The 20,951-nt window shown below is 44.8% G+C and overlaps 1 protein-coding gene across 1 annotated transcript in view; it reads left to right on the forward strand.

The window, feature by feature from the left end:
- Positions 1-20,951, forward strand: part of NRF1 (nuclear respiratory factor 1) — a 121,679-nt gene that overhangs the window by 32,143 nt on the left and 68,585 nt on the right. The window contains exons 2-5 of the mRNA XM_065406342.1: positions 7,068-7,299; positions 15,841-15,955; positions 18,011-18,137; positions 20,102-20,242. Of these exons, the coding sequence (XP_065262414.1) occupies positions 7,077-7,299; positions 15,841-15,955; positions 18,011-18,137; positions 20,102-20,242 (606 nt within the window). The 5' untranslated portion in view covers positions 7,068-7,076. The remainder of the gene's footprint in view (positions 1-7,067; positions 7,300-15,840; positions 15,956-18,010; positions 18,138-20,101; positions 20,243-20,951) is intronic.

Raw genomic sequence — 20,951 nt, forward strand, 5'->3', positions numbered from 1 at the left:
AATCATTCTTGTTGCTCTTCACTGGACCCTTTCCAATTTCTCCACATCTTTCTTGAAATGCGGTGCCCAGAACTGGACACAATACTCCAGCTGAGGCCTAACCAGAGCAGAGTAGAGCGGAAGAATGACTTCTTGTGTCTTGCTCACAACACACCTGTTAATACATCCCAGAATCATGTTTGCTTTTTTTGCAACAGCATCACACTGTTGACTCATATTTAGCTTGTGGTCCACTATAACCCCTAGATCCTTTTCTGCCGTACTCCTTCCTAGACAGTCTCTTCCCATTCTGTATGTGTGAAACTGATTTTTTCTTCCTAAGTGGAGCACTTTGCATTTGTCTTTGTTAAACTTCATCCTGTTTAACTCAGACCATTTCTCCAATTTGTCCAGATCATTTTGAATTATGACCCTGTCCTCCAAAGCAGTTGCAATCCCTCCCAGTTTGGTATCATCCGCAAACTTAATAAGCGTACTTTCTATGCCAATATCTAAGTCGTTAATGAAGATATTGAACAGAGCCGGTCCCAAAACAGACCCCTGCGGAACCCCACTCGTTATGCCTTTCCAGCAGGATTGGGAACCATTAATAACAACTCTCTGAGTACGGTTATCCAGCCAGTTATGCACCCACCTTATAGTAACCCCATCTAAATTGTATTTGCCTAGTTTGTCGATAAGAATATCATGCGAGACCGTATCAAATGCCTTACTAAAGTCTAGGTATACCACATCCACAGCTTCTCCCTTATCCACAAGACTCGTTATCCTATCGAAGAAAGCTATCAGATTGGTTTGACATGATTTGTTCTTTACAAATCCATGCTGGCTGTTCCCTATCACCTTACCACCTTCCAAGTGTTTGCAGATGATTTCCTTAATTACTTGCTCCATTATCTTCCCTGGCACAGAAGTTAAACTAACTGGTCTGTAGTTTCCTGGGTTGTTTTTATTTCCCTTTTTATAGATGGGCACTATATTTGCCCTTTTCCAGTCTTCTGGAATCTCTCCCGTCTCCCATGATTTTCCAAAGATAATAGCTAGAGGCTCAGATACCTCCTCTATTAGCTCCTTGAGTATTCTAGGATGCATTTCATCAGGCCCTGGTGACTTGCAGGCATCTAACTTTTCTAAGTGATTTTTAACTTGTTCTTTTTTTTATTTTATCTGCTAAACCTACCCCCTTCCCATTAGCATTCACTATGTTAGGCATTCCTTCAGACTTCTCGGTGAAGACCGAAACAAAGAAGTCATTAAGCATCTCTGCCATTTCCAAGTTTCCTGTTATTGTTTCTCCTTCTTCACTTCTGGTCTCAGAAACACCAGATTAAGACCAGGTCTACACTACATGTTTTGTTGGCATAGTTATTGTTGGTGAGGTGTGCCGGGGAAAAATACCACACTGCCTCACCGACATAGCTATGCCTGCAAAACCCCCACTGTAAACACAGCTGTGTCAATTGAAGAGTGCTGCTATCGGCATAGCTAACATCATTCAGGGAGAAGATGTTACTATCTCACCAGAAAAACTCTTCCTTGTCAGCATAAGAAGGGTCTACCTCAGGGGAGCTCACCTGATATAGCTATCCTGGCACAGTGTTTGTTGTGTAGAAAAGGCCTATGAGTGTGTACTGTAAACTAGAATGAATGTTACCATTAACTAGATCAAATGTCTATGTGTAACTTTGCGTAGTTACCTAAGGAATACTAATGTCAGTTATAAATGCATTTACTGTCTCAAAAATGCAGTGATTATAATTTCACAGTCGAATAAAGTGTCCAAATGTTACCCCAAAAGAGCCAGAGTATTATATCTAATTGTATCAAGTGGAGCTGACTACAGCCACCCATATCTTTTAATATTAAACATGCAATATCTGAAGACTACATTTCCCAATGTGCACTATTGCTTTGGGATTCAAACAGCCTTCATTCCGAATGAAATGGAGCATTGTATACAGTAGCTACTAGTCTCCAGAGGCCATGTCACTATGCTAAAGGGTGACATTGAGCTGTTTTGATCTGCAAAGTCATGTTTGGTCATTCCTGCTCTAATGTCAACTCTAAGTTGATAAACTTTTTTAAACTGAAGAGAACATTTAATGTTGCATTGCTCCATAAAATAAGGCCACTGGATACCTCTGTAAGAGGCAGAGTAACTGAACGGGAAAAGGCTGGGTCCATCAAGCCTATTCATTTAAAGTAGAACTGTGTAAAAATAATTTGTTTTTTGGTTAATTGGTAATTCTGAAAATTAAAAAAAAAATCATGTTGGGTCGAATGAAACATTTTGTTTCACTTCAGACCAAATTTTTCCTTGGATATTGAGCTTTATTTTCTTTTAATTTTTAAAATAGAATTAAAGGTAATTTTAGAAAAGTCCTTTTGAGTCAAAGTCTAAATGTTTCTTTTTGAAAATATTGAAACAAAATGTTGTATACCTTTTCAGTTTTTTAGGGTTCTTTGTTTTGTTTTTTTGGACTGAAACAATTCACCAAAATCGATACAAATTGCATGAAAAGTTTTGGTCAACCCAAATCTGCATCTTTCTTCAAAAAATTATTTTTTCCAGTCAAAAATTTTTGACCAGCTTTACTTCTCATAATTTTCCCTTCCTTGTTGCAGTAGGGCAATGACAAATAGGTTCCTCCATCTGAAGACCTGGCTGATGTTTTCAATTTGCTTCCGTGTCCTCTCAACATCTTGCTCTGTTTTTTTTTCTTGGAGGTATTTGAATTGTTGCTATTTCTGAATGGCTCTGATTTAACAATCTACCTCGTAAACAGAGCTGGGAAGTCGCATCATCTTGCTCTACTGGTCTTTGATTATTACAGGTAGGGCAGGGATTTTGAAGGTGACTTAGTAATAGTTATAGATCTTTATAGCCTGATGCAGTGGGTCCTATGGTCGCAGTTTTGCTATCATGTCGGATTGAGTTCCTCTAGAGTATCTTTAACTAGAAACGGCAACTTTGGCCTGATCTACACTTACAAGTTAGGTCAACTTAGTTATGTCGCTCAGGGCTGTGAAAAATCCCTGGTATAAATGCAGATGTAGCTACTGTCGCTCAGGGAGTTGGTGATCCTACAGCAATGGAAGAACCCTTCCTTTTGCTGTAAGCTCCATCTGCGCTACATAGTGGATTATGCCACATAGCTATGGTACTATAGTCCCTGTAGTTATAGACATCGCTTTAGATACATATGTTTGTGGTCCCAAATGAATCTTTCTAATTTCCCATACTATTTGGCAGCTTTCAGACAAAGATCTCAAAATGCTTCTCACACAGTAAATCTTCCCTGAGCGCATGAGTGGTGGGGGTTTTCCCATGTACAGATGGAGTGCCTGATATCAGATGGTTAAAGGATTTCTATTCCATATAGGTTGTTATACTGCTGTCATCACGCGAGCGTCTGAGCTACTTCCAGTTGCACATTAAGTGACGTAACTAACTTCTGTTGTGTGTGGTTCGTTCTGTTCTGGTGAAGGTTAAGCAGAGGCAAAGTCAGACGTGAAACTCAAAAGTCCTGGTTCCCATTTCTCTGTTCTAACCACTAGACCATGCTCCCTGCCTCCTGCACACGAGGCAAGTGACAGAAACGCGCATGTGAGTCATGTGATCAGCTCAAGCACTTGGATACCACAGTGACCAAACCCTTCTTCCCACCCCACTCCAGAAATAGGGTCTCTGTTTTTAGACTGTCTGACTCGCCGACCAGCTGTGATATAAATCAGAATCACCCTAACCTTTAGAAACTTCCCTGTGTATTGCATCTGATTAATTAAAATCCACCCCCTAATAATACTTGGCACTTTCCTGCTGCTTCTCCCCCAGGAGCTCAAAGCACATCACAAAGAGCTGATTGAGCCCGCCCAGTTTTTTATAAAGTTGGTGGTGCATGTGGAGCCTGTAGTATAGTTGACTGGTTCCTAGCAAGGGTTGTGTAATCACATCAGATAAGTACGTAACAAAAAGTGAAGGAGGAGAAACCTGCCATGAACATGCATGGAAAGAAAAATGGCCCTAAGTAGCTTGTGGAGTTTAGGCCCTCCCGGCAGTGTTTGGAGACCTCTTCCTTTCTTTTGTATTAGTAAATAAGTAAGGATAAGATTCGGTCACGGAATCATGGGTTCCGTGGCTTTCAGAGACCTCCATGACATTTTCCGCTTCAGCCCTGGGGCGGCGGGGCTGGAGCTGTCAGCCGGCAAGGGCCATGCAGCCTGAGGTGCCAGAGCCGTCAGCTGCCTCAGGTGACAGGTGCTGGACCCCTCTCCCCCACCCTCTTGCACTGGGGCTTGGGCTCTCATCCCCCCCACCCCCTATTCTTTTTAGTAAGTCACAGGCGGGTCACGGGCTTCTGTGAAGTTTTGTTTATTGATTGCGACCCGTCCGTGACTTTTACTAAAAATAACCGTGTCAAAATCTGAACCTTATAAATAAGGTATCACTCCCTCACCTAAAATGGTGACCTGAGTTTTGCCTTCATAGCTTCTGATTAGATCCAAGGCTCTCCTATCAGGATCATAGAAATAGTGACTCTCTTTTTAAGAGCATGGGAGGCTGCCCAAATGACAGGAAATTGCTGATTAGATTTGCCAATTTACTGTGCAGGGGAGGTTGGTCTGTCTGATATCCTTGCAACTCCCGGGGGCAACATTGCGTTCATGGTTACCTTAACTGGGCCTGACACCAGGATATGTACATATGAACTAACCAGATCCCTTATGAAATTCCAAACACCTTATGTACAGCTGAAGTTATGGGAAGTCACTGGTCTTTCTCTGTATCCAATATCACTCTCCGACACTAGCAACCTTCTTCCCACTTTCCTTTGGCCGTTGTTTCAGCAAACTCTGTATGTGGATCATTACAACCCTCCTGTCAATTTCCTGATCCCGCCTGTTATGCAAGAAACATCATACCTCAAAACACCGAGCTCCAGACAATCCATTTATGCAGCCTTCAGCATCAGTACAGGGGGCATTCTCTTATCCACCCTTTGTAACTTGCTATAGTAGTAAGCAAGGGATGGAAGTCCTTGGGATTCACATAAGTTCCTCTAAATTATTTTTCCTTTTTAATAATTTAAAAGCAAAAAACCTATTAGAGGAATTGTCTCCTGCCCTTGGGATGCATTGTATGTTTCCTGAAGAAAGTTACAATTAGACAGTCAGAAATGTGGAAAGAGATTTTAGAATAGACTGTTTCAGTTTTACATGACTATTTTTAAGGGCTTGTATCCTATGTTCGGAGTCCTTTGGGATGGAACTGTCTTTGGCGATGGTGGGACTCACTTAAATGTCACTTGTGCTTGCATGACAGAGCAAAGCAAACGCTGCCACCTGTGGGCTTTAGAAACCAGCCTGTGACTAAAATCTCAAAGGGGTTTAAATGTGGGCACTGTGTCCTCTCTCGACCCCGTTTGCCTTTCTGCTACCCTATCTCTTGCTCCTCCCTTCACCTCCAAGCTCCTTGAGCCTATTCCCACTCCCTCGACTTCCTCTTCTCAAATGCTGTCCTGGATCTGCTGCCCTCTGGTTCCATCCTCTTCATTTCACCTCTTCTGAAGGTCACCAATTACCATCTAAGACCTTGCCTGAAGTAGTATTTGAAAGATGTGATGGTAGCTGTGACACTTTCCAGTGAGGGTTGTCCGAGACACACCGTGTCACAGTAGCGTGCGTTAGTTAACGTGTGCTAACATCATAGCTTTAATCCTAGTCTCAACAAGACCTTGAAACCTCTTCTCTGTTCACAGCATAGCTGGTTACTTCCAAATCTACCTCTCCTGCCACCTTACATCTTGTCTTGGGTGTTCTGACGCCAACTTAAATACCACGTGGCAGAAACTGAATGACATCTTTCTGCTATGCCCAACAACGTCCAGGCTGTTGCTAAATCCAGACGACTTTTCATTTACGGTCTCTTTCAATTCAGTCTTTTCCTTTCCATCCTGCTGCTTAAATCCCTTATCTGAGCTTTGATTATTTCCTGCTTTGACTACTGCAACTACCTCTTTTTTTGTCTCTGTCTGTCTGTCTGCTTAAAATGCTACTACAAAAAATGTGGTTCTCCCACAGCTTTGACCATGTCGTGCCCTTTCTCAAATATCGCTTCTGGTCCTTTCCACTTCACCCCACACACATTCTTGCTCCCACCTTTCCCTTCACTCCATGCGAACCTCCTCCCTAACAGATGCATCTGTTCCTGCCTTGTGCTCTCATCTTCCTGATTTCTTCCTTTGTGTCTCTTGTGCCTGCAGTGATCTTCCACGTCTTGTGTCCTAGTTAACTGCCCTCTCTTCATTCATACCGCTCCTTTTAAAACTCACTTCTTCCATGAAGCCTTTCAGTGATGATAGCTCAGGGACAGGAATCTGACTGTCCATGTATAACAATTCACGCACAACATGTGGCTTGCACATGTACCTGCAAATGGCCATTTCTTTGCTCCTGTCTTTCCCCCAGGCTTTTTCAGGGACTGTGTGAGGGTTGACGAGTTAATGTTTGTAAATTTCTCTGAGAATGTACAACATTATATAAGTGCTACATATTTATTCCTTTATTCAGTGGTTTACTGCTAGTCATGTCAGACAAGGGTACTTCATGAAACCTTTGTGTTCGGCCATAATGATTCTGACCTGATGCCTAGACTCTAAACAGAAAACTCAATTTAAAAATAACTTCTACGTAGTTTAGTGGCGGCAGTTTGTATCTTTGGTCAAACATCTCGAAGTGTATGTGTGGGAGGGTGGGGCTGTCACAGTACCAAGGGTAATTGGATACTGGAGGACTTCTCCCTCCACAAAGATTATCCCCTCAGAGTGCCTCAGTGTTTGGAAGCAAGGTGGTTATACCTCTTGTTTTAAATTTCCAGTTCCTTCTGTACCTCCCAGTGCAACCATCAATTCAGTCACCCAAAGGGCAACTTCCATTGGGTAAGATAATTTCTGTCCCATTCTCAGTGAGTGGAGTGATCTGAGTGTGGCAGGAGAGATGGTCAACCCCATTTTATTACACTGCATCAGTTTAGTAATGTTTGTCCTGTGATTTGTCTCCCTTAACAGTAGCTATTAATGGAAGGACACGGGGTGACCAAAACGGAACACATGGATACCATTGAGGCCCATGCCGTGGCCCAGCAGGTGCAGCAGGTCCATGTGGCCACATACACAGAACACAGCATGTTGAGTGCAGACGAAGATTCACCGTCTTCTCCTGAGGATACCTCCTATGATGACTCTGATATTCTCAACTCTACTGCTGCTGATGAGGTCACTGCCCACCTGGCTGCTGCAGGTAAACTTACTTGGGCACTTGTGATTATTCGCCTGCTGTCCCAGGCGCTGGTTGCAAATAGCACTTGAGTGCAGTCGTTTAATGTGACTGACGTCTCTCTTCACCAACCCGGGCTGGGTGGTTATTGCGCCAGGTTTAATCACAGGACCCTGCAATGCCAACAGAATGAGTATTGCTGTATTGAGTAACGCCATGTTGATATCCACAGTGTGGTGGAGCTGGGGAAAATATATTTATCGTTAAAGTGCAAGTGCCAGCAATATCTGATTGCTGCATAGAAAGGTAAAGGAGAGGCAGAAAATTTCAAAGGGCAACCAGCTTCCATCACCAAATAAAACAGTGTGGCATAAACAACGCTAACCAAAATAACCCAATAAATCCCCCACAATCCAGAGTAGGATGTAAACTGACGCATCTTTAGCCTCGTCACTAATGGGCTTGGGCATATTTTAAGTAGGAAAAAATTCCAAAGTCATAGGCCCTTTCCAGTGAAGCCCCTACCTCCTATCCTTGAAATCATGGATTGGTCCTAACCCTATTGGCCTCAACCATAGCAGCAGATAACCAATCGCAAACTGGCCTAACATCATTTCTATACCAAAGTAAAACGTTGGCGTACAATTGCTGAACAAAAGGCAACCTGTGAAGCTGTGGATGTTTACTGAAATTTTTTTAGTATCACCTGCAGTGCCATGCTGTAAGTGTATGTCCGTGTGGTATGAAATGTAAATGTGTTGAACACTGAGGCCCTTCCCTGAAGAGCTTACAGTCTAAAGCAGGGATTGGCAACCTTCGGCCCGTGGCCCGCCAGGGTAAGCCCCCTGGTGGGCCGGGCCGGTTTGTTTACCTGCCGCGTCCGCAGGTTCGACCGATCGCGGCTCCCACTGGCCACAGTTCACCGTTCCAGGCCAATGGGGGCTGCAAGAAGCCACAGCCAGCACATCCCTCAGCCTGCGCCACTTCCCGCAGCCCCCCATTGGCCTGGAACGGTGAACCGTGGCCAGTGGGAGCCGCGATCGGCCGAACCTGCAGACACGGCAGGTAAACAAACTGGCCCGGCCTGCCGGGGGCTTACCCTGGCGTGCCGCATGCCGAAGGTTGCCGATCCCTGGTCTAAAGAGATAAGAAGGTGCAGTACAGAGTATTGTACAACAGAATAGGCCCAGCACACAATGGGGCATAGACCTTACAACTAGCTTGCTTCAAGCAACAGGTGGGGCCTGTTCAGGAGTCTCTGTAATGAGGAGTGGGAGGGCAATAGGCAACCGTTAAAAGGCTACTCAAAGCCTGGGATGCGGTACAAAAGAAAGCTGTGAGGGAGCAGCTAGGAGACCTCTGAGTATAGGGAGCAGAACGGGTATAGTAGGAAATAGGGGAAGAGATGTAGGTGGGTTGAAGGTGTGCAGAGCCTTGAAAGGAAGAACGATAAACTTGAATTTGTGTAAGGAGAGTGAAAGCCAGTGAAGGGACTCAAGCAAGGGAGTGTTTATATGGTCAGAGCTGGGAGAGGATGGATGTATATCACAGTTAGGGTGACCAGATGTCCCGATTTTATAGGGACAGTCCCGATTTTTGGGTCTTTTTCTTATATAGGCGCCTATTACTCCCCACCCCCCGTCCCGATTTTTCACATTTGCTGTCTGGTCACCCTAGTCACAGTCCCATATACACCATTGACCTGTGAGAGCCTTATGTCCTTTTAACTCAAATAAGGGTGGAACTTGCAGCCCAAATGAGATTTATCTGGTTTGGGTTAGTAACCAGATCGCTAAAATGTCTCAGAAGCAGAGGGGGGAGGTATCATCAGTTGTCTTGTAGGTCTGCCAACATATCAGGTAATATTTTGAAAAGGAAGTTAATGCAAAAAAGGAAATAGAAGGGTTGTTGTCCACACACCCCATCCCTCCCTCTTTGTCCTGGAGCCACAGAGCACTGGGGCTGGCCAAAAAACAAAAATTCCATTTTGCAAAAAGAGAAAAATTTGAGGTTTTGACATTTGTTTTTGTTCTGTGTTGAAATGAAACTGAGACCTTTCATGAAAAAACAAGAGAGAGAGCATGCAACCGACCAACTCTAGAATCACCAATAGCTTGAAGGTCCCTGCTCTGACTGATTTGAACCTGAGAAACCCTCCTGATGAAAATGTCCTCAAAAAATTGACCACCAGCTCTGCAGAGAGCACCCCTTTTTTCTTAGGAGAAGGCATTAAGGGCAATCAAAGGCCTGGATTCTGGTTTCTTCAGGGTCCATCTGTACCTCCTGTTCCTTCCTCTCTGGAAGTCAGTATTCTTTGTGTCACCACAATGTTTTTCACACCACCACCCAATTCTGGGATTGCAGACTGAGGCTGCTGACTGAGGCTAGGTCTACCCTACAGCGGGGGGTCGACCTAAGATACGCAACTTCAGCTACGTGAATAGCGTAGCTGAAGTGGCGTATTTTAGGTCGACTTACCTGGCTGTGAGGACGGCGGCAAGTCGACCGCTGCCGCGCCGCCGTCGACTCCGCTACCGCCTCTTGCCGCGGTGGATTTCCGGAGTCGACGGTAGAGCCATCAGGGATCGATTTTATCGCGTCTTCACTAGACGCGGTAAGTCAATCCCCGATAGACCGATTGCTACCCGCCGATCCGGCGGGTAGTGAAGACGTGCCCTAAGAGGTGGCTGAAACCAAATTCCTTATTTTTTACTCCCAAATATTCTCCTTACTTCCCTCATTCACAGTTTAGTTCCACTCTCACCTACATCCCAGACCTTACATTATCCTTCTACTCCGCAGTGATGCACTCCATTTTTTCCTTCTCCGGTTCCTGCCTCCAGGCCTTTTTGGATTCCATTCTTTCCTTAGACTGTAAGCTCTTTGGGGCAGGGGTTGTCATTTACTATATGTTTGTACAGTGCCTAGCACAGTGGAGCTATGACCTGGTTGAGGCCTCTAGGTGATCCTGGAGCACCTACCACTGTGGAGCCCTGGGCCATGACTGGGGCTCCAAGGTGCTATGATGATACAAATAAAAAAATAGTAGTACAAATACTAAATAATGTCGTGTCCAGTGCATGGCGTTACCTCCTAATTCTGGTTAGCAAAGTCACCAATAGATCCCTCCTAACATCTCACTTCTCCTTCAGTGTCCTCAAGCTGCGAGTTCACAGTAACAATAATTCAAAACCAAACAAATGAAAAAAAACCCAAATTCTTCCTCCTGGGTTTCTCAGTGTCCTATCTTCTGCAGAAGTTTTAATTAAGTGCATGCTATAAAATTCTAGGACTGGCCACCAGAGGGCAGCCTAGCAATAAGAATTGATAGACTATGAAGACGGCTGCTGCGTTTCTAATCTCCAGCCCTGTCTCTCTATTGAAATTAAGAGTAATAATGAATTTAGAATAGAATTGGAGTGGCACACAACTTGCTAAAGTTGTCTTTGTCCTTTCTGTTTAATTTTTGCCTTCCCTCACTCACCAGATTGCCCTAACACCACACAACTGATGCCTAACCCTGCTATAGGTTGGTGTTATCAGGTCATGTCATATGAAATTCAGCAGGTTGGGAATCCAGTCTGCAATGTCTTGTGGGTCTTGTATGTAATCTTACATCCTCCGGTACAGAGGCTATGTATTGCTCTGATTCCGCTTGTGGAGGGGCTGGGCTGGATTTTCTTTGTCTTAGTTAATGTGACTACCCAATTAACCAGCAACAGCAGACTACCTCAGGAGTGCTGGTCAGCCCCTCCATAATTTTCCCATTCTTCACAGGCTTGGCAGGGATGAGAAGCAATAGCTGAGATTTGAATTTTGTTCTTCCCATTAAATGCACATGGCACTAGTCCCGGGTCACCAATAATATGACGCTTAATATCTCTGTAGCAATTAATGTTCAAAGAGTTATAGAAACGTAAGCTAATTGATTTTTGCAACAGCCTTGTAAAACCAGTTATGAAGTATTTCCATTTTGCATATGGGGAAACTAAGGGGCAGAGGTTGTGACTTGCTCAAGAGTCAAAAAGCAAGTCATTGATGGAGCCAGAATTAGAGCCCAGGGCTTCCTGACTCCAAGCCCCTGTCCTCATTCCTCCAGACTATTAACAAAAACGGAGAAAACTGCCCCGTCAATCAGTTCAGCATGCAGAAGGGCGAGCTGCTTGCTGCAGGAAATCTGGTTTTAAAGTTTGCTTATGAAGGTTTTAATTTTAACTCTGCATTTTGGTGCTTCCCTGTTGCTCTGCAGATCACTATTACCGGGGCATTACTGTGGCCTGGCAAGTGGAGGGCCCGGAGCTGGAGAGCATAAAGCAACATCCATCCTGCAGTGATGCTGGTGCCGCATCAGAAGATTTTTACTGTTCATAATGCTTTCAACAATAATGCTTAAAGCAGCTTCAGCAGCTGTTTATTTTAAAGGGATGTGCCAAATAGGTTAGCAATAGCCTTGTGCAGAACAGTGGTAACTGCATCACCCATACAAGAATACTTAGTCCTGCCATGAGTGCAGGGGACTAGAGTAGAAGACCTCTCGAGGTTCCTTCCAGTCCTATGATTCTGTGTCTCTGACCTTTTTTTTTTTTTTTTTTTTTTCATTTTCATTTTTATAATTGCAATAATCTTAGGGCAGGGCATTTCCTGGTGTTCATGGCCACTGCTTGTACGTCAGGCTTTTACCTCCCCTCCCTCAGCGGGTCATTAATCCCTAAGGGATGCTCTGCATCATTATAGCTTACGTGTGTCAGCGGGATTCGCGTACATTTCAGTACAGTGGAACCTCAGAGTTAGGAACACCTGGTAACTGAAATGTTTGCAATTCTGAACAAAACGTTATGCTGGTTCTTCCAAACGTTTACAACTGAACATTGACTTAATACAGCTTTGAAACTTTACTATGCAGAAGAAAAATGCGGCTCTTAACCATCTTAATTTAAATTAAACAAGCACAGAAACAGTTTCCTTACCTTGTCAAATCATTTTTTTTAAACTTTCCCTTTATTTTTTTTTAGTAGTTTAACACAGCACTGTCCTGTATTGGGGAGGGGGGTGTGTCTCTGCTGCTGCCTGATTGCATACTTCTGGTTCCAAAATAGGTGTGTGGTTGACCAGTCAGTTCATAACTCTGGTGTTCATAACTCTGAGGTTCTACTGTACTTTGCAGCAGCCAAATACAGGTGCATGTGACATGACTCCCTTGAGCCAACTCCTCAGTCACAGAGAAAGCTAATGACCTGGATTTGAATTGTAGAAGTTAGATAGAAAATCCCTTTTATGTTGACCAGTTCATTTCTTCCCTAGCCCTGGTGCAGGATTATTCCTGGCTAGCGTATGTTCTCCAGTACTGTGGTTTTTTTATTGGGATCCTCGTAGGTTTTACTCTTTTTAAATTCTCTTAAGAGCATAAAAATAGCCTTATTGGGTCAGACCGATGGTCCATCTAGCTTAGTATACTGTCAGTGGCTGGTGTCAGGTGCCCCAGAGGGAATGAACAGAACAGGCAATCATTGAGTGATCCATCCCCTGTTGTCCTGTCCCAGCTTCTGGCAGTCAGAAACTTAGGGACACCCAGAGCATGGGGTTGCATCCCTGACTCATCTTGGGTAATAGCCATTGATGGATCTATCCTCCATGAATTTATCTCATTCTTTTTTTGAACCCAGTTATACTTTCAGCCTTCACAACATCCCCTGGCAATGAGTTCCACAGGTGGACTGTGCATTGTTTGAAGAAGTACTTCCTTTTGTTTGTTTTAAACCTGCCTATTAATTTCATTAGGTGATCCCTGTTTCTTGTGTTATGTGAAGGGTTAATAACACTTCCCCATTCACTTTCTCCACACCAGTCATGGTTTTATAGACTTCTATCATATCTTCCCTTAGTCATCTCTTTTCTCAGCTCAACAGTCGCTGTCTTTTTAATTTCTCTTCATATGGAAGTTGTTCCATACCTGAGTCATTTTTATTCCCCTTCTCTCTACTTTTTCCAATTCTAATTTATCTTTTCTGAGCTGGGACAACCAGAACTGCACACAGTATTCAAATTGCGGGCGTACCATGGATTTATTTAGTGACATTATGATATTTTCTGTCTTATCTATCCTTTTCCTAATGGTTCCCAACATTCTGTTAGCTTTTTGTTTGCCATTGCACATTGAGCGGATGTTTTCGGAGAACTATCCACAATGACTCAGATCTCTTTCTTGATTAGTAACAGCTAATCCTCATCATTTTGTATGTATAGTTGGGATTATGTTTTCCAATATGCATTACTTTGCATTTGTCAACATTGAATTTCAGCTGCCATTTTGTTGCCCAGTCACCAAGCTGAATGAGATCCTTTTGTAACTCTTTGCGACCAGCTTTGGACTTAATTAGCTTGAGTTCTTTAGTATTGCCGGCGAACTTTGCCACCTCCCTGTTTAGCCCTTTTCCAAGATCATTTATGAATATGTTGAACAGCACAGGTCCCAGTACAGATCCTTGGGGGACCCCGCTGTTTACCTCTCTCCATTCTGAAAACTGACCATTTATCCTAACCCTTTTTTTCTTTCTTTTCATCCATCGGTTTTTTGATCCATGACAGGGCCTTCGCTCTTATCCCATGACAGCTTACTTTGCTTAAGAGGCTTTGGTGTGGGACCCTGTCAAAGGGTTTCTGAAAGTCCAAGTACACTATAGCCACTGGATCACCATTGTCCCACATGCTTGTTGACCCCCCTCCCCCCCCCCCGCAATGAATTCTAGTAGATTGGTGAGGCATGATTTCCCTTTACAAAAGCCATGTTGACTCTTCCCCAACCATATTGTGTTCATTGATGTGTCTGATAATTCTGATATTTACTATATTTCAACCAATTTGCCTGGTACTGAAGTTAGGCTTACCAGTCTGTAATCGCCAGGGTCACGTCTGGAGCCTTTTAAAAAAATTGGCATTACAGTAGCTATCTTCCAGTCATCTGGTACAGAGGTTGATTTAAGCCATAGGTTACATACCACAGATAGTAGTTCCGCAATTTCATATTTAAATTCCGTCAGAACTCTTGGGTGAATATCATCTGGTCCTGGTGACTTGTTACCAGGAATTCTAGATATCCGTTTGCCACGGAAATACGTGGAATTTGCGTTTTTTTACAGAAAATCTTTAGTTTTACATTTTGTGAAAAAATAAGAACGTATATTAACTATTAACTAAATTTTACTGAAAGTTAGGATGATCATATTTCCCAAATTGAAAACGGGACACCATACGGGGCTGGCCCGAGCCACCAATGCCGACAGCCTGAGCCCCAGCGCTTGGCATCACCTCCACCCCACCCCACCCCGAACATTCCTTTGAGCCCCTGTAGGGGGCATGTCCCATTTTTGGGGGGGGCAAAACTGGGCATTTGTCCTATTTGCAAACAGGACAAATGCCCAGTTTTGCCAAAAAAGTTGGGACATTCAGGACAGGGCTTAAAAAGGGGACTGTCCCAGCCAAAATAGGATGTATGGTCACCCTAGTTCAGGGGTCGGCAGGCAACCTTTCAGAAGTGGTGTGCCGAGTCTTCATTTATTCACTCTGATTTAAGGTTTTGTGTGCCAATAATACATTTTAACGTTTTTAGAAGGTCTCTTTCTATAAGTCTATAATATATAACTAAACTATTGTATGTAAAGTAAATAAGGTTTTTAAAATGTTTAAGAAGCTTGATTTAAAATTAAATTAAAATGCTGGACCGGTGGCCAGGACCCGGGCAGTGTGAGTGCCACTGAAAATCAGCTCGCATGCCGCCTTCGGCACACGTGCCATAGGTTGCCTACCGCTGCCCTAGTTCAACTGATACCTATATATATATTGTGGCTAGGGAAACTAAAGTTCAGCATTTCATTTTAATCATGGGAAAACGTGGATTTTGATTTTGATTTTTATTGGAGAATTTTGTTTTTTTTATCACGGGAAAACTAGGATCCCTGCTTATTACTGTTTAATTTATCAGTTTTTTCCCCAAACCACCTCTAGGGACATTTAAATCTGGGACAGTTCCTCAGGTTTGTCGCCTAAAAAGATTGGCTCAGGTGTGGGAATCTCCCCCATATCCTTTGCAGTGAAGACGGATGCAAAGAATTCATTTAGCTTCTCCACAATGGCCTAGTCTTCTTTGAGTGTTCCTTTAGCACCTTGATTGTCCAGTGGCCACACTGACTACAGCACTTGGGTTATTTTTGTAGTTGGGGGAAGACTACAAACAATCCTGAATAGTAATTATATAATTGGGAGGAGAATTCTGTGAAATGAAATATGCAATGTTCACCTGATGCCTAACTTTAGGCCTACCAACCTGGACAGAGTTTCTTGAAATACCCCCCTGATCCCTGCAGGGAAAGAAATTTCAGTGTTTGGTGACAGTTTTGCAAAAAATTCTGGTTACTTTGGTCCGGATGAGGGTAAAAGCCCCATTATTTATTTATTTATTTGTATTACCAGAGCCCTTCAGAACCTGTTCCAGTTGGCATAATGGTCACTTCCCTGTCTTGTTCAGTTAATAGATTGTGCGCTGATTCACCATTTGTGGTTTGGTTCCAGGCCCGGTGGGAATGGCAGCAGCTGCCGCCGTGGCAACAGGTAAAAAACGAAAGCGACCTCACGTGTTTGAGTCCAACCCATCCATCCGCAAGAGGCAGCAGACCCGTTTATTACGGTAAGGACCCTCTACTGCAGCTGCCTGTGGCTTCTGCAAGCTAACAGCCATGTCCATTTCTGTTTGTGCCTTTCCAAAACCCATTTGTTGTTGAGAGATCAGAGACTGGCCACATGTTGCTCAGCTGGGGGCATCTTTGGCAATTTGCATGGAACCTGAGGGCTGCATTTAATTTGCAAAAATGGATCAGATTGCAGCTCTTCTCTGCTTTAATATGGTCGTGTGAGCCGCAGAGACTGAAGTCCCCATTCTGATAGTATTCTCTATTTATTTCTATTCCTGCCTAATCACAAATTTAGTCCACGTCATCCTAATTACCATCTTGCTTTTTTGAATTCTTAACTACTGCTAAAACCATTATCTTGAGAACCATTGGAGCTGCACTATCCCAGCTCTGGAATGGTATAAACCATTCACCACCGTCACGAGGGATGCATCTTTATTGTATTATTGAATGAGGCCTCTTATAAGTCCTCCCAATAGTTCTGCAAGATGAAAATGAGCTAACACTTGTCCCTGCACGCCCTCTTCTAGCAAAGCTGAGGTGGCACATAGTGGGTGTTTTCAATAAAAATGTCCTGGGTGAAACCACATTATAGGGGCTTTAGCTCTTTCTTCCCTTTTCTAGCACAAATGACTTGGGTAAAACACTGGCAAAGCATGTCAGTTTCATGCATTTTGTCAGTTTGACAATCAGAAGAATTTTGCCATTTTGTCAACATAGTTAAATAGTAAATGTTTGTCTGTTTAAATCAGCGTGCGAGCCAGAAGGGAGCTGGTCTAGTGTGTCTGACACTGGGGCGTCTATATGGTGTCACATGATGACAGCTTTCAGCAGTACATCCACTGCTGAAGGGGGCTCAGAAATGCCCATTTGCATTGATAACCGTAATGTCGCATAAAGTGGCAACTTATATGGTGAGAACTGCTCCTCCTCCCCTATATAAACTTTCTATGATCCGCTCTAGCAAAGTCACTGCCATTTTCTTGTCAATTCTCTCACATCATTTAAATGTTAATACAAGGAAAGAAGTGGTAAGTATGAGTGTTTCCCCATGGAAGGACCATCCCAAAGGGACTCACTGATGTAACAGGTGGCTGAATATACACATTTCCCTTAGCCAGCTGTTGCAATGTCTCTGTTTCTTGCTTACCACACTTCAGTTATGGTTTGTGCAGGATTGAAGTACCAGTGAATGATTCAGCATTGTTGTGGGATTCTTTATCTGTAAAACATTTCAAAGTGCTCTACCTATAAATTCTGTATATTCTGTTAGCCAGTGGATGACTGTAGCTTGTTCCTCCCTCTGTTAACTGATCATCCAGAGGCGGCAGAAAATTAATTTCTCTCCAATGTTGCACAATTGGTCAAGTGCTTCATGGAGGTTTTCTTGACATCGGGTGTTGGTCGCTGCTGGAGATAGGGTGACCAGACATCCCGATAAAATTGGGACCGTCCCGATATTTAGGTGTTTATCCCGCGTCCCGACCGATCTTTGCGTCCCGACGCAATTTGTCCCGATATTTCGCTCCGCTGGCAGCACTGGTGTTTTTTTTTGCTCCACCGGCAGCACTCGGCTTTTTTTTTTTTTTTTTTTGCTCTGCCGGCAGACACCCCCTCCCCACCCCCATGTGTCCCGATATTTTCTTCCTCTCATCTCGTCACCTTAGCTGGAGACAGGATCCCAGACATGATGGGCCCAGTGGTTTGATCTGATGTGACATATCCTCTGTGCCCTTAACTTCACTGCTGAGAGATAAATGTTCATTTCTTTCCTCTCTCTACTTTACTTTACTTTTTTCTTTTTCATGAACATATTTCTTTGTGCAAAGTAGAAACGCCATAGCTGAGCTGGAGTCTGGCAAAAGGGAATATAGCAGGCCCGTGGGAGCAAAGGGATGCTTGTGTGGTCACTGTTACTCACCAGGATTTCCTTTCACACCTGCTTTTGGAATGGGCAGGGTCAAGAGGAGGGATTGTAATCTGAAGGACAGTGGCTGGAATGGCCCTTACTTTTATCTCCCCTCTCCCCTTGTTTTCTTCCCCTGTTTCAGGAAGCTGCGTGCCACGCTAGATGAATATACCACCAGAGTGGGGCAGCAGGCCATTGTTCTTTGCATATCCCCCTCCAAACCCAATCCTGTTTTTAAAGTGTTTGGTGCTGCACCATTGGAGAATGTGGTAAGTCTCCCTGGGAAGGGGAAAAGGATTGAAGATGAGTTGTTTGCTTTCTGTGCATGTTTCATCTTGGCTTATAATGCTTCTAAGAGCCAGTGAGTGGTGTCAGCTTCAGGTTTGAAAAACACACACACCTGGAGCCACAAGATCAAATCCTGGCATGGTGAATAACTGAATGCGGGGCTTTCAGATAAGGACTTAATACTGAGGTCCCACCTGCACTGTTTAGAGACACTAAATGTTCCCTGTCACTTCTCATAAAAGAGGAGTTTAGCTTAGTGTTCCAGACCAAAATTTCCCCTTTCTCCATTTCTGTGCTGTGAGCTGATTGTGCATCTGGATGCTGCCTTCACCCTAGAGATGGCTGCATTCAGTGCTGTTCTGTCTATCATGTGGAGTACTTTGCCTGGGGAGCTATGGAATGAGATCAGGGCCTAGAGCCTGTATTGCTCGCACCAGTGAGCTTTGGGCAAGGCTGGGGTAGGGTAGAAAGGATCTGACAGCTATTCATGGTGGTACTGTCTTGAATGGTCAGATGCGTGGTGGGAGGAGGGAAGGGATTTAGTGGGACTTCTGGGACCAAAGACGTGCGTGTTGTTACCTTGCTCTCATTTAGCTATGATTACGGGATGTTACTTACAGCTTTGGTTCCCAACCACTGGTATATGTAGCAGTTCTGGGACTTCAAGCTTTAGCCACTGGTGCTTGGGCTGGCCAGCAACCCCTCAGCCAGTAGCCCCCGCTGCAGCTCCTCTCCAACCTGAAAGATAAATGTGCAGTTCTGCCTCTGTGCTGAGCTACATACATCACCAAATCTGCCCTATTTGCTGTGACGTGCTATATCTTACAGTGCCGCTTGGGCTGCTCCAGGCCTTACTCTTGTGGGATCTGGGGTTTGAAGCAACCCAGGCTCCATTGTGGCTTAGGTTAGAGGAGTGTGTCCAGTTCAATAGGAGGCAAGCAGTGCTGGTGCACCTGAGGCTGGACGTGCAGTTCATGTAGATGCCTGCAGTGGGAGGGTGGGGCCTAAGGGAGTCACTGGCTGGTACTGCTGAGGTCTCAGTCTGGCAAACAAGTAGTTACCTGGAATAGTTGGAGACCACCGATTTCCAGGACAGTCAGGAAGGACTGGACTCTGCTGGTAAGTGGAAAGGGTTTAAAATCGTCTCGGCTGTCAGTGATTCCAGCTAGCCTCGAATGAGCTTCCTTGAGCCTTGCAGGAAATGAGGGTGTCACGGAGTGTGGGGGAGTCAGGGCCCTGCACCCTCACTTCCTGCGATTCACCGTGACTCTCAGCCAGCCAGTAAAACAGAAGGTTTATTAGACAACAGGAACACAGTCCCAAGCAGGGCTTGTAGGTACAACCAGGACCCCTCAGCCAGGTCCCTCTGGGGGCAAGGAGCTTAGACCCCAGACTTAGGGTTCCCTGCGTCTTCCCAGCCAGCCCCAAACTGAAACCCCCTCCAGCCGACTCACTCCCCTCCCCCCGCTCCTCCTCTAGCCCTTGTCCAGTTTCCCAGGCAAAGGTGTCACCTGGCCCCACCCCCCTTCTGGCTTAGGTTACAGGCTCAGGTATCGTCCCTCAAATAAAGTCATCCCCTGCTATCTCATCCCCAGTGCAGACAGTCCCAGTAAAACTAGACGACATTCCCAAGTCAATCTGCTCCGCTCCCTACTGCATCACAGAGGGGATCATCCTGGTTGCAACAGCACCGTTGTTTCCAAACTTTTATTAAAAGCATTCTAATGCTCCCTCTTGGCGGTGTTACTTGGAGTTTCATCATTTCTCTTTCATGCAGCCCTTTGGGGCCAGTGGGTATTTTTACCTCCCAGCTGTGGCATTGTTTGCTCACTCAGTTCTGCAGTGTCTTGGGGAAGAGTGAACAGCCCCTCCTCCGGTTACCTAGCACCCTTGCCTCTCTTGTTGCTCTTTACCTTGTTTACCTGAGCCTAATGATTCCCCACAGGTGCGCAAGTACAAGAGCATGATCCTGGAAGACCTGGAGTCAGCACTAGCGGAGCATGCACCTGCGCCACAAGAGGTTAACTCCGAGCTGCCACCCCTAACCATCGACGGAATTCCTGTCTCTGTGGACAAGATGACCCAGGTAAGCAGCCAAGGAAGGTGGAAACTTGGAAGAAGAAATGAAGAGGAGTTTTAAAGCCTGTTGATTTTGCAGTGGAGTGTATGCCTGCGTCCTAAGGGACACTTAATCCCATCTCTCTGGTGGGACCATAGTGGGCCAGGTAATAGATGTGAATATTTATCACTGGTGCTGCTTTCCATATGACATTGTAGAAATCCTAGTGAGGGCTAGAGCACAGATTGCTGGGACTCCTCCCCCACCTTTCCCTGTGGGATCGTTGTCATTGTGCTCCATCAGAGCTGTCAGTCCTGCACCTTGGAATGGTTTATAACCACTGGTATCGGGAAGGTGGCTTATTACTTGTCAGTAGAATCCCCTTTTAGTTTCCCCCCCTTGTGCCTTGGTTTTTTTCCTCTCTCCCTTTCTCGCTGATGCTGTGGGTGGAAGCAGAAGGAAACCCACTGATAGTTATGCTCCAGGGCAAATGCCACTCTCCCACCTCAGGGGCAGGGGCGAGCTGCTAATACTTGGTGGTTACAGTGAGTCATCTGCCGTAGGGGTGGGAGGACTCCTCATCCTCTCATGACCCAGTCCTCCTCTGAGCAATGTTGCATTGGTGGTCCCATCTCTGGGAGAAAAGGGGAGGGGGTTCTGAAGGAAACTTCCCCTGAGTGGGGAAGGATCAATAGTCTTGTATGTAAATCTCCTCTCTCCCCTGGTGGTGGCAGGG

Source organism: Emys orbicularis, chromosome 1 (genome assembly GCF_028017835.1).
Source record: "Emys orbicularis isolate rEmyOrb1 chromosome 1, rEmyOrb1.hap1, whole genome shotgun sequence".
Lineage (NCBI taxonomy): Eukaryota > Metazoa > Chordata > Testudines > Emydidae > Emys > Emys orbicularis.